The following is a 17,118-nucleotide window of genomic DNA, read 5'->3' on the forward strand; positions in this document are numbered from 1 at the left end:
CAAAATACTTCAGTTTGTAAAATTAACCGATTCTTTCTTCTTGTCGTTGTTAAACCATTTAAAATGCTGGTTGCGTTTCTTTATTTTGTCCAAATATACCAGCAATCGTCCATTAAGAGATATTTTTTTTATTGAGAACACTTAACGTCAACTTTGAGCGATCTTCTATATTCACATATAAAAAACGCGCGTTTTCGTTTGATCAGTTAAATTAACAATTCTTCGTAAATTTCTATATTTGATAGAACTTGAAACTTTGATAAATCTTTTCATCTTATTTATCTTGGCTGATTTTAAAGTCAACAACGAAAGTTTAGTAAGTAAGACAGCGATCGCTCAAAGTTAGGTTGTTTATATATCAGTTAGTTCTATTACAAGGTTAAACTGCCAGATACCATGGTTACGAAGACGAAAATGTTACCGTCATATCGAACGTAACCGTATAAAACGTTTCAAAATTGAAGTAAGCACAGATTTACTAAATTGCGTTAAAAATGCTGACTGTTAATGATCAAAAATATTTATCATGGAGTGAGGATTGGGTGGTAGGCGGCACCCCTCCCTCTTAAATCAGCGGGGTCCAAATCTGGAGGGTTATATGAAGGATAGTTGTAAAGAATGCGACTCAAAATTGATCAAAGAGGATTAAGAGCTACATAAACGATAAGAAGTGGAAAAACTTGAAAATCACACTGACAAGGTATTTGCATCTATTTTTCTGGTCTTGTTTTCTCCCGGTCATTCAAACAACAACAACATTTGGCTACAAAATTCCACTACGGTAAAAAAAAGATTCCTGGCATCTCCTGGCTCATCGACTATTTCCTGTCATAAACGTTTTGTGGAATTTAGGATATACTGATTAGGGGTGCGGTGGAGGTGTGGGTGGGCTATCAAGTTTAAATAGGGTTTTCAAGCCTGTTCTAAGTTTGGCTAGTTATATTAGGTACTGCCTCGCTTTACTTTTAAAACCTGGATTACTTTGATTGGGGGGGGGGGGATAATTAAGGGGGTACAAATTCCCTGTGACTCGGGGAGTTTTGACGCGGAGATTTTGTGTGACCTTTAGTTTCAAATTTGCAAAGGGCTTTAGGGGAAGGAGACAACAAATGGCGTATCAGCGTTGAAAATATTTCCTCTGTTTTGGACGTTTTCTAATGCTGGCTCTCAACTGATTAGCTATGAATTATAAAAGACCATTAGACATGGCACCTGGCAGTTGCATCTTGTAAGTTTTTGTAGTTGTCAAGGGAACGTAAGGCTCAAAAGGACAAAATGCTGTTACCAAATTTTCGCAGAAAAGCAAATGCGCACGAGTATTTCTTCCTATATTTGTCATTGCACAACATTACCTAATAGGCAATTAATTGAAGCGATTGAACCAACATTACAACAGTAAACTAGTGTCTGGTTGAAGTAATGAACGCTCTAAAACGTCTTCTGCATTCAAATTAGGCGAAACAAAAAGGGGGTTAAAGGTCGCAAAAGACTGTTGATTTAAAAGTGTTATATTTTTTTTTTGAAAAATATCAAGGCAATTGGAACTCAGTTAGGAAGCATCCAGTTATTCAACTCTTTGAAAATGGGCTTTATACCGTTCACCATTTTGTTCTTTTAACTTCTGTGGTTTGAAAGGAGGGCTAGGGACAAAATTAAATTTGGAACAAACTTGAGTTTCACACCAGTAAAATACGAGATTATGTATTTATTTGTATTTATATCCACGAATCGTGTATTTTAAGTTTTTAAAAGATGCATCTTACGGCCGGCCAATTGCAATAGAATATTTGAGTCAAGTCAATTTCTGAAGGTTTCGTTTTCGTTCGTTTGAATATCTACTGCTTCTATTCATGTAAAATTTCAAATATTAAAATGTTATTTGAAGGAAAGTGGAGTCCTACCCCAGAAGTGGATTTCAAATTGAGCTCATACCAGCATGATTTTCTGATACCGTAGTGAAATTTGTATTTTATTATTTTAATTAAAACGTTTTTTTTGTTTATTGCTGCACAAATCGTTTGTTGGAATATAGGTTGATATAGGAAGGAATGCGTATAAAATTCTTAAAAAATTGTTTTGTTCTGGAATTCGCACTTTGAAGTATACGTACTAAAAATGAGAAACAAAATGAGAAATCCTATGGGTGAAATTATAACCTTACACAACCAAATGAACCTTTCGGTCGATCACATGAAAGGAACTTCTAGATTCTCGTTATATTTTGTGGTCCATCTCCTCGAAAATCGAGAAGAAAATAAACATTCATTCTAACTTACAGAAAAAGAAATATTTATTTTCTTTTTTTCCTTCAGGCGTTGGCTCTCTCGCAGTCTAGTTTTGTTTTTAGGCTAAATTGTTTGCATTATCTCAACCAGACATTAGTTTCAGTAGTATGCTTGATATTTAAGACCTAGTTTAACTATATTAGTGTTGCATTGGACAAGGGGAATGAGTGAAAGCCCAAAATATTAATTTTCAATAAGAATTGACCAAGAAACAAGAGGCAAAAAACAAAGAGAAATTGCGACAAAATAAAACAAAAACCAAAGAATCACTAAAGACATTTATTGGTGTTGAAATTGGACGAAATTTTACTGAAACTAGAGAGTGAATAGAATTCTTTTGATTGATAATTGAAAAGAAATTTCTAAACCGAGATCGATTGACCAAACTTGTAAGCAAGTTATATCGATTATCTCGATCAGCGAAAATTAAATAACCATAACTACAGATTGCTTTCCAAACAACGACGACACAACCTCTTTTTTAACATTTTGACCAAAAGGGTAAGAACAAGAGAAGGAGTTAATTAAGTGATTACCAACGAAAATTGCCCTTATCGATCACAAAAGTAAAATCCGAGAAAAGAAACGAAAAAGATTTCGAACATCACTTAGGACGAATTGTCTTGATACTCGAATACCAGAACATCTTTTAAATTTGGGTGTAGGTTGTACAATGTATCATTTTCTAGATGCTTCCACCACAAATGTCTTGTCCTGTGTAACACTGTATATAGCACTCTGCCGGTTGAACAATTAAGGTCACAAAAAGCGACATTGCAAGTTAGACAATTTTGCAACAGTTTGAAGGAAAGGCATCGAAGTATCAATTCAATGTTAAATTTTCCTGAAACAATCAGTATTTCGTGATAATCCAAAAAGGTTTCTTTTTCTGTTGCAAATTTTTTTCTCGAATTGCCATGTCTCTTCTTTATTTCTAAAGTCGCCTTCACTCGGCAAAGTAAGGTTTCCAATCTTGTCTTGTCAAATGGGATTTGGCGTGTCAAAACGTTGCAAAAAAAAAAAACAACAACAACAACAAAAAAACAAACAGTATTTTAGCATGTTTGAAAGCCGCTTTAGCAATGTTTTTTTCACGCCAACTTGTATTTGAAAACACAGGTTGCAAACTTCATTTAGCCTTGTGAAGATAACTTTAGGTAGATTTTTAAAGCATAAACCACCTCGGAGATGAAACTTCACTAAAACGAACGTTTCGTTGAAAATTTTAAACTCTCGCTTTTTAAATAACGTAGAGATTGAACAAAAAGTTGCTTTAAGTATTTCTCCGAGGTGGTTTATGTTTAACTGGCGGGAAAATTTGTAGGGTCACTCTGAGCTTTTTGTGATCAAGAAATGTTCAAAGAGTTCCCCAATATTTTTTTTGCCAAATTTGTTGCCAGGGAAAACGCTGTGCAAATTATTCCAAATTTTCCCGCCAAAAGACTTAGTATATAAAGGAAAAAAGTTTGTACACATCTTTTAATTAATTAATTATTCTTACTTAATTAATAAGCTAAAAATATTCATTTAAATAAGACAGAAAATAAAGGACACAATGAAATTGAAACAACTGTTTGCTTGAGTGTGACTTTTATTGTTGAGATCATTAAGTTCTTTAATTATAGTAATTATTATAGCAATATCATTAAGCTTACTGAAATATAAAATTGACTATGAAAAAATAAAAAAAAAAACGGCGCATGCATATTTTTGGCGCCCGTAGTTTTACTAAGTCTTTTGGCGAGAAAATTCAAAATTTTCAAATAGACAGTAACGATATGAAAAATTTGAAAAAAAAAAAAAAACTGCGCATGCGTATTTTAAGCGCCCGTATTTTTAATAAGTCTTTTGGCGGGAAAATTAGACAAAATTAAACAGCTGTTACCCTAACAACGAACTAGAGCCAAAAAAAAAAATTAATAAAAAAAATAAGTTGTGCAAAATTTATTAATTTTGAATATGCGTTAGTCAATCAAATTTGATTAAAACGTGAACGATTGCAGTATCTTAAAGTTGCTGAAAAATTTTCATCTCTAGACAAAATAATTTTTCCAAAAACCTCTTGCAATTGATTAATAGAAAAACTGTTAATTGTATAAAAACATCGCAAATGCAAAATGAACACGAAGGCGCACTATAAACAAGAACTTTCCATGAAAAATTTTATTGTTGTTGTTGTCCTACACAACTAACTGTTTCGTTAAATGAAATTAAGATGTGATTTAGTCGAAATCTTCATTTTGAAATCCATGGTTTTAACCGCGATTGCACTAAAAAAAAGTGTTCGCCCGCTAAAAAATAAGAAAAATGCATATTTAAAAAGTTTAGAACTCACTGTGATCACCGATGAGTACAAGTTTTCACGATTTTTTTCCATAAAACTCAGCTGTCAACTAAAATTTGAAATTAAACTTTAAGAAAAAGGCTTGGTGCAGCCTATAATTGTGAGAAAATTCGAATCCAGTTTCCATCGACACGCGGAATTTTGCTAGCAGTTGCGGTCGCATTGGTATGAATTTGTTTTATTTCAAATATCAAGTCTTTGTTTCGAAGATATATTTGCTTTCAAACCCCGACAAAACCGAGCAAATTTAGAGAATTTGAAGCTTCTGAACTTGACCAAACCTGTAAACATTTGAAATTAAACCAACAATGCATGCCTCAGCTATAAAATTAATAGTTTCTGCTACGAAATCTAAACAATGCAGCTTACCGAAGATTGAAATTTCTTGAGAGCGATAAAAAATACTAAAAATGCGTGGAAAATTCACGTGGAAAATTAAATGCAAAGCAAGGTCCTTTGACAAAGTGCGCCTTCGTGTTTATAGAGAGTTCGATTCACCGAAGAAAATAAAATTTGGTCTTAGTCGGCTTTTGTAAAATAATTAATACTTATGTTCTACCTTGACTAAAACAGTGCCTGAGTTGTTCTTGTTCCCATGCTGGTGTTGTAATAAGGCTTGTCATCTATACAAAGCATCCTGAAAAACGAGCAAAATCTGCTATTAGAAAGTTAAATTTTAATCACCTTTATTTATATCCATTCAGTCTACAAGGTCAGTCATTTAACGTTCAACATCTTTTGCTCTCGCCTGGCGACGGAAATATTAAAAACTAACTAGTCTCTTGGATATACTATTTACTTTTTGGGATGCAATTAAATGCATTTAACACTTGTGGAAACCTTTGGTATGCGGACGGACAAATTACATTTGAATTGGGTAGCTATGGATAAACTCTGGAGACCCAACCATTATGAAAGAGCTCTCCTTTTATCTTTCATTTATTCAGGTTTAGTTTCTGGTGAGCGTAATGGTATTGAAGTAATATATCAAACAAGAGAAGGTGCGTTTCATCAGCTATCCAAACACTGAGAAGTAGGTTGAAAAAGCGAGGCGCAGCCGAGTTTTTTTAAACGACTTCGAGGTTTAGGATATCTGATGAAACACACTTTCTTGTGTCTGTTATGGCTTCTCAAATGATCAATAATTCTTGGAGAAATTCAAGGCTAAAGTTGACAAAATTTCATGGTAATAAGGAACACATATCCAAACCACGGTCACAGTAGTGATTTTCTTTGTTTTCTCGTGATGAATTATATTAGTGAGTTTGAGAAGGGTATGTGGAGTGTTTTCAATGGTTTGTATAACCTTGTTCCCAGCATCTAAGTGCATCCTTTCTGTTTCTTCTTCAAGAAAAGAAGATAGAGAATTAATCCTTGGGATCCTTACGCTCACCAGAAAATGAACTCTACAAATTGAGCGCAATGTCATTCCGTGTTTCTCATCTTTAGTGCAATACACATTAAAAGAGGCGATATTTATCACGACAATTTTGCGTTCATAAACTAACCTACTCTCACCGCTATAACACGACGACGGAACCCATCATATTTTTCATTATAGATTGGGAATTTACCCTCGACTTATGACTTCAACGAGCTTTTAGAGAATGGCAGAAAGTCAAGGTCTCCCAAAAACATTATGTTGGCAGAGTTAATTGAGCCAGAGTTCTCATTACTAGACACCAATGAAAAGTACCCATTTTGGCGCGAACCGAAGGACATCCCGGGTCCCGTTCCTCGTAGGTCCCAAAACTTAACGGGCCCTTTGAATACCGTCTTGAAACGACAAATCCCCGACATATACCCAGGGTGGTGAGGCAGGGGGAACCATTGGAGAATCCAAAATGGCGGATCTAAGATGGCCGATTTTTCTGTAAGACTGCTTGTTTATAAGAATGTTTGTAGCAAGGCGAATCAGACTAAGTGACTGATTGAAATGGACAGGGTCTTAATTTGCATATTCTTTTCTACCGTTCTACTTTTAAAATATCGACGTAATTATTTCTAATAGAAGTTTGTCAAAATACAAAAATACGATTTTACCATCTTTCATGAACTCGAGGATGAATTTTATGAAAGCGGGAAACCGGAAGTGATGAACATTTAGAACATTTTGTCTCGCAATTATTATGGCACAAATACAATACAATAAAAATAAAACTAACCTAAATTGAAAAAATTGTTACAATCTTCAGACCAGTTGTTAAAAACTGGAGTAAGAAACTCCAAATGGGAAAGATTTCGCTTTGGGAGTTCTAAGAAAGAAATTATGCTCGTATTAAATCGATGCTAATTATGCAAAAATGATTGCGAGAAAAATTGCAGTTTTTAGCCAACTGTGAGTGTCAACAGCGCCATAAAAACTCATTTACCAAGAGATTTCTTTTGATAAACTTCAAGCGCTATGTTTTAGCATAAACCACAGTAAAATTCAAGTCAATCTGTTGTATCAGCCCGGGTGAAACTTGCGATTGTTTATACGGTACTTTTTGACTCATAAAAACCACGTCTCTTTGAAAAATCCACCAGAAATTTAGAGTTTATTGTAAAAGCCTGAACATCTCCCTGAGATACAAAGAGATATCATACTTGAAGATAATAAAATCAGAAAGATTAAATACAGCTAATTCGATTTTCTAGAGATCGACAAACTTGAATAATTTTAAGCTACCAAATTAGCATATTTACCCTCTTTTGCAAAAATGTCAATTTCTCCCCAATGAAAACATATTTTTCAAAACAAACTGCACAGGGGTTCTTCTAACATAATAGGGTATCAAACTTGAAAGTATGAGCGAAATCGATTTTTTGACTGTTGCCGGCCAATGTTGGTTTTTACTGACATCTGCTCTTAATCACGATGTAATTTTAATGTCGTAAGATTCATACGCTTCGAATTTTCAAGGGCCGTGAGCTTCGAAAACCATCTTCAGCAACTCAACTCAATTAATATTAAGCCAAACACAACTTTATCTAAACTCACCATTGTCAGCAATCTCTTTTTCCTTCTTTTTTTCCTTCCTTTCAATCTCTCTGCTTGAAATGAATCCCTATGAAAGATTTTATTTTTTTGTGAGGGACTAGTCAACATTCTAGTGGCAGAGAAAATTTAAACAGTGGATGAGGCAGGGTGGGCTTTAAATGGGTGCAAACGAGTTGCATACCAATCAAACCTATCAAAAAAAGTGAACGGAATCAGTGCTCTATATAAAACAGTACGTGGTGTGTGAGGGCTTGATCGCATTTCAATTTTTTTGCAGGGCGAAATCCTGCCCTTCCAAACCTCGTCAAGGCCCCAAGCCAGGAAAAACCCACGCGCGAATTCTGCCAGTAAGACCATAAAGACAAACCCGCTTCAAATTCACCACTCCCCCAGCACAGTACAAGGTCAGTTACCCGGGGGATGTTACCGGTTCGATTTGTTCGGGGTAAAGGGTCTCCACTCTATGACACGATCATTTGAGCAAAACTAGCAGTTGGCAGACCCTCGTTGGTGTTTGGCACTCCTGTTGGTACCAGAAACGTAAACAGCAATAAAAATCGACGAATATTTCTACTACCCTAAAACAAGAAATCTAAATTAACAAGAGAAAATCACCTTCTGTGATGAATGCTTCTTCTTTCGCTTCGTGTTGAACTTCCACTTTAACTTCAATCCGATGCACCACAGAGTTGCCCTAAAAATTCAACGCAAGCTTGGTTTATATGGTGCACAGGTCATAGTAACTGGGGTAAACTGCACGGTTGTAATATACGCAAAAAGAATCGCTTAGGAAAGCCCCTGACACTTAGTCAGTTTCCGACTTTACACTGATGTCAGTTGAATTTGTCCGTAAGACAAGTGAGAAAGAACGTTAGCATTCAAAGGAGCGTAAAGCAGCTCCACTCAGTTCAGGTCTTATCCTCACTTCAGTTGGGATTAATTACCCCGAGTTGTTATGCATTGCAAATAGATCAGCAGTGTCGCTTAGGCATGCCTGTTAAACCGCGTGCGCTCAGTCAGTTTCCGATGTCAATAGAATATGTGCAGCGCATTCGTAAAGTAAATTAAAGCAGACGTTAACGTGTAAAGGCATCTATGGCAACCCCTCTCAATTCATTCAGTTTGTCTCCCAGCCAGTAAATTGATGTTCCTTTTTAACCAAGATCAGTGCAGTGGTATAAATACCTGGTCTTTTCACGCAATGATACCTCATGTTGAATACCGTCTTCTAGATAATTACAGCTAAGTACAAGCCAACGTTAGTTAAAACAAGGTATCGATCACACCAACAAGCAATAATCTTACCCTGATTGGTGGCACGTTACAAATTAAACAATTAATTGTTGTTTAAATGGCCTAGTAATTCTGTCAGACACTTTTGCCAAGTAAAAAAATACTTACTTTAAATTTTCTCCACAATGATTTATCTTGCTCTTTAAATTGTACTTGTGATTAACTCCACTAGGTTTCATTCAGTGTTTGCCCTAAAATTAAAAGCACTTACGATTAATATTAATATGGAAGGATCACAGTCATCACAGTGACACCTGTAGTCATTATCGTGTTTCCTTCTAAATGAGCATACCCGTGCTGTACATGGCAAGCTGCGAAACTGCTGAATGGATATAGAAACATCTCAAACTAAAATCTTGGACTAAAATCCGTCCTAACGCAGCTCAAGACATAGTTTTGCCGGAATGTAAGATTGGTTACATTATACACTTAATGTATGGTCCCGAGGGAAACAGTTAGTTTTGTTTTCCCGACTGAGTCCTGATGTTTCCCGAGACGAAGTCAAGGGTAACATCAGGGCTCAGTCGAGGGAAACAAAACTAACTAGTTTCCCCAGGGACCGGCATACATTAAGTGCTTTGTTATATATTAGACTTTCCCTTCAACAATCACAGCAAAACAAACAGAGCTGCTAGCTCTACTGAATTTCTTCAATTTCTTCAATTTTGTTGTTGTTGTTGTTGTTTTAACTCTCGACTTTCTAATCAGACCGATGCGCGTATGCGCGGACTGGTGGTCAATTCTCTTTGGGGTACACCAGTGACAATTGACCTGGCGAGTGCAAATTACGCTGCCCACACCCCCAATCAAGAGACTATGAGGTAAGAGAGCGAATCCCCCATACATGCTCCTCTTCCTATGGAAATTTTTTTCAATCTATTTTTGTTTGCGTTGCTATTTTAATGTCGACGTCTTATTGGTCAGTTAGAGTGACGTCATTTAATTTTAAACTCAATTGCGGATTATAATTTCCCAAAATAGCATGGCGCGAACTAAAAAAAAGATTGAAAATAATTATCAAGGGGCACAGGGATTCGCTCTCTTGCCTCATAGTCTCTTGCCCCAATACAGCTTAATTGTCACGCCAACAATTTCCCGATAAGTCGTGAGATTTTCCGTTTAGCTTCGACTAAAGTCCCTCAGCGCCACCAAGGAGAAAAGGACTATTGTCTAAAGGCACAATGCCCAAAGTTGAGCCGGAACAACAGACCATTTCTTAATACGCTCTTTTAAACATTTATCCTAATAATTTAGAACAAAATAGACCTTTTGGGGAGAGGAGAAGGGTTGATGCCTCCTTCTCACCAGCACTGCCCCACCCCCTCCCCCCATACTCCAGAATATTACAGCTATGCAACGATCTAACATAGAAGACACACAAAACGTTCAAGATTGCTTCCTTTGAGGTTCTTTGTGAATAAGAACTAACGCCGTTCTTTGACACTGGGATGACGCCACTTTTTTACAAATGTTGACCATCTTGGAAATCAGTACAGAAAATTGACCAATATATTGACAAATCGACGGCAGTTTCATATCATATGGCAGGTGGCTATTTTAATAAAACCTACACGACCGATACCGCGATTTCATATCGGAAAAAACTCAACTATAGCTCAGCCCTGCAGAAAAAAAATCACCAGGGCAAATGTTGTTATTTCCTTCCATCCCATGGCATTGTCGATCATAACTGAACTGCAGCCAAATTAAGAGGTTTACAAAAGTATTTAAGAGGTCTTGTCGCTTAAAGCTGAGGCTTTGAAATCCGACAAGTTGATTGAATAAGTTGTAAATGAACATCGATACTTCATACCAAGTAAAATAAGTTTAGTTACAAAATAAGTTAGACGTCTAAAGTCCATGGGGCAGATTTCAGGAGATTTGCACACCTCTCCTTCCTGCTCTCTTGAACAAACAGTCAGTTATTTTGTCTGAACAAAACAAAAAATCGCCTGGCTAGCACTTTATGGGAAACGTAAATGTTAACGATATGAATTGAACTGTGACTCAACATCTGCTTTTAATTATTAAAGGAAAATTTAACAACTTTTAGTAAAACGAATGACCGGCCACGAAGATTATACTTATTAACTTGCAACTTGAATTCATTTTAAGATGAACTTATAAAAACTTCGTACGTCCTAGAGAATTTACCTGTCATAGAATGAATGTTCCTTGAAGTTTCATTTTCGTTAATCCAGCATTGATGAACGTCAAAGCCTTGCTCTCTGCGTCGTTTTGTCTTCAGTGGTGCTTGTTTTACAGTCTTGTGGTTCCCCAGCGCTTTGCAGTCGTCTTGAAGTCCTTACGGTAGAGATAATACTCCATAAAAGCTCAGAAACAAGGATTTCTGAGGTACTGGACGGTTAACTTTGCGAACGGCGCCATGTGCAAGAAGATGTGAGATGAATAAAAGATGATTTTTAGCAGTATATTAGCAATTCAAATTAAATGATAATAAATGCAGACGACAAAGGCAAGAACGATTGAGCGGTAATGACAAAAAATAACGAAAGCTGTGGTTTAAGGAGTAGGGAAAAGCACAAAAATGCAAACTAAACAGAACTTAGTTTGCTGTGGAAAAATAATAAAAATTGCAGCCTGTAAGCAGTGACGAGGCCGGAGGCTCCGCTTGTAGGGTTAGCGAGAAAATGAAAAATTTTCAATCTGACAAAATGCACGTGCTCCCAGTTCCTTTGCACGTGCGCTGATGTTGGTGCACGTTTTAATCTTCCACAACGTAAATTGGTCTAACGACGTAACTTACGAACACCGTCTAAGGACTTAATTTCAAATTAATCTAATATAAACATAGCATAGTAGATCCCGCCAAAAAGAAAAATAAATAAATAAATAAATAAATAAATAAATAAATAAAATAATAGTTCACTTAATTTCAGCTTAAGGATGATCAAGGATGAAATTCTAGGATGTGACCAATCAGTCGGATGGAAGCTGTTGAACAACACTATTTTTTTCTGTGATAGAAACGCAACGAAAATCTGATCGTATACTTTGAGCAAGAACAAAATTAAACAAAGCGAGGAGTGTGTGAATGTTACCAGAAAGGCAAGCGCTGGTCCCGGCACACGGTACAACCGGCCCCGAAAGTTTCTTTTTCTTTTTTGATAAAGGTTACTGAACTGGGCCACCTTTTCTTTTTAATATGAGGTACAGGCTTCCCAGAACTTTTGCAAACACTCCTTTCGGAACCATCTCAGCCGGGAGAGACCGAGTACTAGAACCAATATTTGGCACTGGGAACGTGATTGACGTGATTGTGCCTCCCTCCACTGAACTTCGCAAGTTTAAACTGATATGACAGTGAGACTTAGAGGATACATATCACGTTTAAAGATGTCTCCTTTAAGAACCACATCGTGAAGTGATGACGTCGTATGACGTTGTAATTAGGTCATGTTGCGAAATGGCGGCCATCTTGGATTTCTGGATTTTCCCCAGCGTTGCAGTGTCAATGTGCAATTTACACGCGCGTGTGACCAAACGGGTTGTTGTCCCTTAACATTACTGAAGACCGAATGTTACTAATAATAGTGAAATATTCGGACGCAACAGCTGAAAATCAATTCCGCTCATATTCTCACGTTTGATAGTACTTCAGCTTTTGGCTCAATGTCGATTTATTTCGATAAAATCGATAATAACTGGGATTGGGATCTAAAAGGACAGCCTTTCAATTCGAAGCCCGGATCAGTTTCGACCAATTCCATTGTGTTGCACCGTACCAATATAATAGGTTAATTTTGAATGTCGGCTAAATGAATCATATTTAGGAAAGCGTCAAAATTGAACATAAAAGTTACAGGAAAAAAGTGATTTTTCTTCATTTTAAAAGGTTAATTTTCTATTTTCCTAAAAAAAAAGAAATGCAAAAAGAAAAATTTCTTGCCATGGTAACATCAAAGTTCATCAACACTAACCGACCACATAAAAATTTTTCCATTATTAGTAACATTCGGTTTTCAGCAATGTAAAGGGACAACAACCTGGGCCCAGCTGCTCGAAGCATGGTTAGCGCCAACCCGAGTTAAATACCATGACAACCTATAGGTTTTTTAAAATACCTCTTAACCAATGTTTAGTGCTAACCATGCTTCGAGCAACTCAGCCCTGTTTGGTAACGCGCGCGTGTAAAGTGCACGTTGACGCTGCAACAGATTTTATTTTTCCGTTGTTTAAACAGTCACTATCTTTTAACAGACCCGGATGGAAAATATTGATACTGGTGGCTTAACAGCTTACAAAGTCCTGAAGTCTTTACAACATTTGGCTGAAAGGATAAAGGACCATATTTGCGACCAGCAAGCGTTCCGTGAGTTAAATCACGGCCAATATAATGAACCGCAATCGGTAAAGAAAAATTAAGTGCGATAGTTTAATAACTCAGTATAAAACTAGAAGGTCCATTTTCACCAACACAAGTTTCTCTTTGGGGGGAGGAGCGGGGATAAAATTCCTGATGAATGCCCAAAAAATGTCAGAAACTATAAATTTATCTCAAAGCCGAAAAAGAACAAAGAACCTGAGTGAATTGATCAGCGATGATTGCCAAAAGTGTCTTTTATACAGTTGTTAGCTACGTTTTAGTAATGTACAGTAAGTATTCTCGATTTTAATTCATATATTATAGTATTATTTGTAAATAGCAATTTTTAACAATGTTTTGTTCAGTTTTTGCTTGTTTTGTTTTTTCTGCTAGATACTTTAACACTTAAATAAAGGCATTATTATTAGCAGCAACCATGGTTGATGTAAACATCCTATTGTTTAAAGTTACCATGGACGTTCAGAGAGAAAATTTTTGGATTTTCAATTTTTTAGATGAAAATAAACTTCCCAGTACGTTCTTACAAAACCGCGTCGGGGAATTCGATAATTCTTAAACTTCTTTCCTTGAAAGCCATTTCAGTGCGTTCACTCCGCATGGTTTTCTCGCAGTTTTGAAAATATTATATAACTTTTTGAACGCAATCAAATTAAGAAAAACCCTGACACTTTTTTTTAAGCATTTGGGATCCTGACCTGGAGCAAAAAAAACCAACTTCCAAAATATAAAAATCACATGAGCTGGAATTCTTCAACGACTATTTGGACCTTTAAATTTCGACTTTGCAGAGAACTTGGGAATTTATTTTCTTGGAAAAGCAATGAATTATTTGAATACCCAGTTCTATAGGCTTTAACTTGATATAGGGTTTTGGGTATCTGTGATGTAACTGAGAGGCGCTACATCCGTTAAACTGAAGCCACCCCTGAAGGTACACGGTAACCTTAAACCTACTTTGTTTCGATGACCAGCACGTTAATCTAATGACGTTTATTCATCAAGGCCACTGCTCGTTTGGCTAACTATTCAGAAGACATTTATCACCTTACAGTCTTCGGACTGTGATTAAAATCTAGCTATTTTATTTACTCAGTAGATGAGTACAAACAAGGGAACTCAATGATGTGTAAATCCGGCTAGATTTCCTGTTTGGTTTCGTTGACTGACTTATCGCAGCCACGTAATTATGTAGATTAAAATAATTTGCTTATTGTTAGGTACTTAAACAATATATTTAATAACCTAGAACTGATGCATACGTAGGCGCGCTCGTGAACAATTATTAAATCGTGTTCCGGTCGACGTGATGAACCTATCTCTAAAGATTCCTGTCATCCACTGAATGAGTTTGTTTCGTTTAAAAAAAAATTTCTTCAAATCATCTCTCCAAAAGAACAGCTCTATGTCGATCAAACGATGATCCAATGTGAACTGGAAAATTAACTGTTCATTGTGTTGCATTTTAGCAACCCTGGCTGCTCGATCGCGGGGTGAAAACAACTTGCGCGCGGCCAGAAGGTGTTATTATTGATGTTTTAAACATAAACCTTGAAAAGTCACTGCCATATGAATTGGATGTACATACCTGACATGGAGGTGACATGGATGTTGTGTTTTGCCACTGCTGTTTGCTGGCCTGATTTCTTTTGGATTGTCCGTCTGTCACCCTTAAAAGATTCTGGACCGTAGCTTCTTAAAGCATTATTTGCATCCTTCGATGCATCAATTTGGTAGGCCTGAAGCCCAATTGAACCAAGTAGTTCGGTATTGCGTATTTCCATGTGCAATGCACACAGTTGGATACTGTTAAGTTCCTCATCCATTAGGAACTCCAAATCATCCCGAATTCCAGTTGATCTAAAGGAAACGCCAAACAAAACAGACATTTTATAACAGTCGAACCTCCAGTGAGCAACCATAAAAAAATATCAACTCTTGGTGATCGCTTATGGGAAGTGGTCTCATGAGAGGTTTTAACAGTACTTTTGGTACTATTGAAAATATAATGGTCACGTTCCAATATTTGCCTCGCTTCTCATGCAGTCAGTGCACGTCTCATCAGGTGATACAACGTGACAAACACATCTCTATTTCAATACAAGCAAATCATCCTTTACAATCTTGTTATCCTTAGAGTCCCAAAACTAAGATTGTTAGTTTTAGAGATCAAGTGAGGGGTGTGGACGGTTGTACGATGTGACGTATCTGAACTTACAAAATGTATTTTCATCTAACACAACGTTAAGGCTTAAATCCTTTTCACTTGCTTCTTACCACTTATTGTTTATCAGTAATGGGTATAAGCAAGGTGCCTGTAGAGAATATTATTAAGAATGCAGAAAACAGAAAGTTTTTTGTTTGCATGTGGGCAAAGTGTACTCAGCAAAATGTATACTCTGATTGCATTGCAAAGAAAGCAAAACTCCACGTCTACCCCTCTTCCACCAAGAACAAATTCTTTGTCCTCCTTCTTAACCAATAACAACACAAGTGTCTTGTAATCCAAAGTTACTAGAAATAAAGAAAAAGAAAGAAAACAATACTTCAAATAAAGACATTGAAATTCAAGTTGCACACAACAGTAGCTACAAATTAACAGATCATGCAAGGTAATTCTTAAAAAATAAAGGGCTGAGTGTGTCTGTCACATCTTAGCAATAGATCTCACAATTAATTTATTGATTACAATAAGTACCTGTGAACTTAAGAGAATAATGTACTCTATCAATTGTAAGGCCTTCTTCCTTTAGGACTTTCTTTTGCCTGTTGATGTCCTTATATTTTTTTAATGAGGAGTTTGAGATTCTTCCTGTTTGGTTAAATTGAAAGATAACGCAAATTACTGTAATTTCAAGTGCATGCAATACAGACTGAGACTATACCTTTGTACTTTATTAGGCCTGTGTGAAACTGTATTTAAGGTGGTCGAACACAGTTTTCTTAGACAAGTATACAGGTGCAAAATTAACTAAGAAAGAATGCATTTTGATACTTAGTGTTGAGCAATGCAGTGAGCTATTAAATGCCCACAAGTTAAGGTTTCCTTTATTACGAGGGATGCCTACAAGGCAGACCGTGTCAAGTTTTCCGTCGGGTATCTTCAAATCTGCACATTTATTTATGCATTAAACTCTGCTCTCTCCTCTAGAAGAGATCTATTATCCTGATTGTTGTCAACAAAAACGGCACAATCAAAATCCATTATCGGCGCATATACTAACCAGGGAGGGGACCCACTCATCCCTTCCTTGTGTGACGTCAAATCATCATTTTATTTATTCATTAAAGCTGGATTAAATTCTGCTCTCTCCTAGAAAGGATCTATTGTTCTGATTAAACAAAACAAAACACTGGGTTACACTGTACTCATGGGTGTGCCACCTAAAGTACAGCCTACGTTTGCTGATATTAAACAAAACACTGGGTTACACTGTACTCATGGGTGTGCCACATAAAGTACAGCCTACGTTTGCTAACATTTATCATACAGGTGACAAAGTACTGCCGGTTTACACTGCACTCGTGGGTGTGCCACATAGAGTACAGCCTACGTTTACTGATATTAAACAAAACACTGGGTTACACTACTGTACTCATGGGTATGCCACCTAAAGTACAGCCTACGTTTGCTGATATTAAACAAAACACTGGGTTACACTGCACTCATGGGTGAGCCACCTAAAGTACAGCCTACGTTTACTGGCATTAATCATACAGGTAACAAAGTACTGCTGGTTTACACTGCACTCGTGGGGTGCAACCTCAAGTACAGCCTACGTTTGCTGATATTAAACAAAACACTGGATTACACTGCACTTATTGGTGTGCCACCTAAAGTACAGCCTACGTTTGCTGAAATTAATCA

General features: G+C 36.6%; 1 protein-coding gene across 1 annotated transcript; it reads right to left on the reverse strand.

Annotated features, from left to right (window-relative positions):
• Window positions 1-8,073: 8,073 nt before the first annotated feature.
• LOC146471496 (uncharacterized) lies at window positions 8,074-16,790 on the reverse strand. The gene is made up of 9 exons (XM_085120421.1): window positions 16,742-16,790; window positions 15,949-16,095; window positions 15,649-15,764; window positions 15,267-15,340; window positions 14,839-15,110; window positions 11,060-11,209; window positions 10,211-10,266; window positions 8,228-8,306; window positions 8,074-8,135 (listed from the first exon to the last, which is right to left on the reverse strand). Exons 1-9 carry the CDS (start codon window positions 16,788-16,790, stop codon window positions 8,074-8,076), a joined length of 1,005 nt encoding a protein of 334 aa, XP_084976547.1.
• Window positions 16,791-17,118: the final 328 nt, after the last annotated feature.

Source organism: Pavona decussata, unplaced genomic scaffold, assembly GCF_977016875.1.
Source record: "Pavona decussata unplaced genomic scaffold, jaPavDecu1.1 SCAFFOLD_102, whole genome shotgun sequence".
Classification (NCBI taxonomy): Eukaryota; Metazoa; Cnidaria; class Anthozoa; order Scleractinia; family Agariciidae; genus Pavona; species Pavona decussata.

Bases quoted from the DNA above. Each gene is read 5' to 3' on its own strand.
- LOC146471496 (XM_085120421.1), bottom strand. From the start codon at position 16,790: ATGTGGCACACCCACGAGTGCAGTGTAAACCGGCAGTACTTTGTCACC. The intron at 15,341-15,648 runs GTATACATTTTG...GTATTGAAATAG, and splicing joins TTCTTTGCAATGCAATCAGA to AGATGTGTTTGTCACGTTGT. The intron at 8,307-10,210 runs GTGAGAAGGAGG...TTGAATTTTTAG, and splicing joins GAGGGGGTGGGGCAGTGCTG to GGCAACTCTGTGGTGCATCG.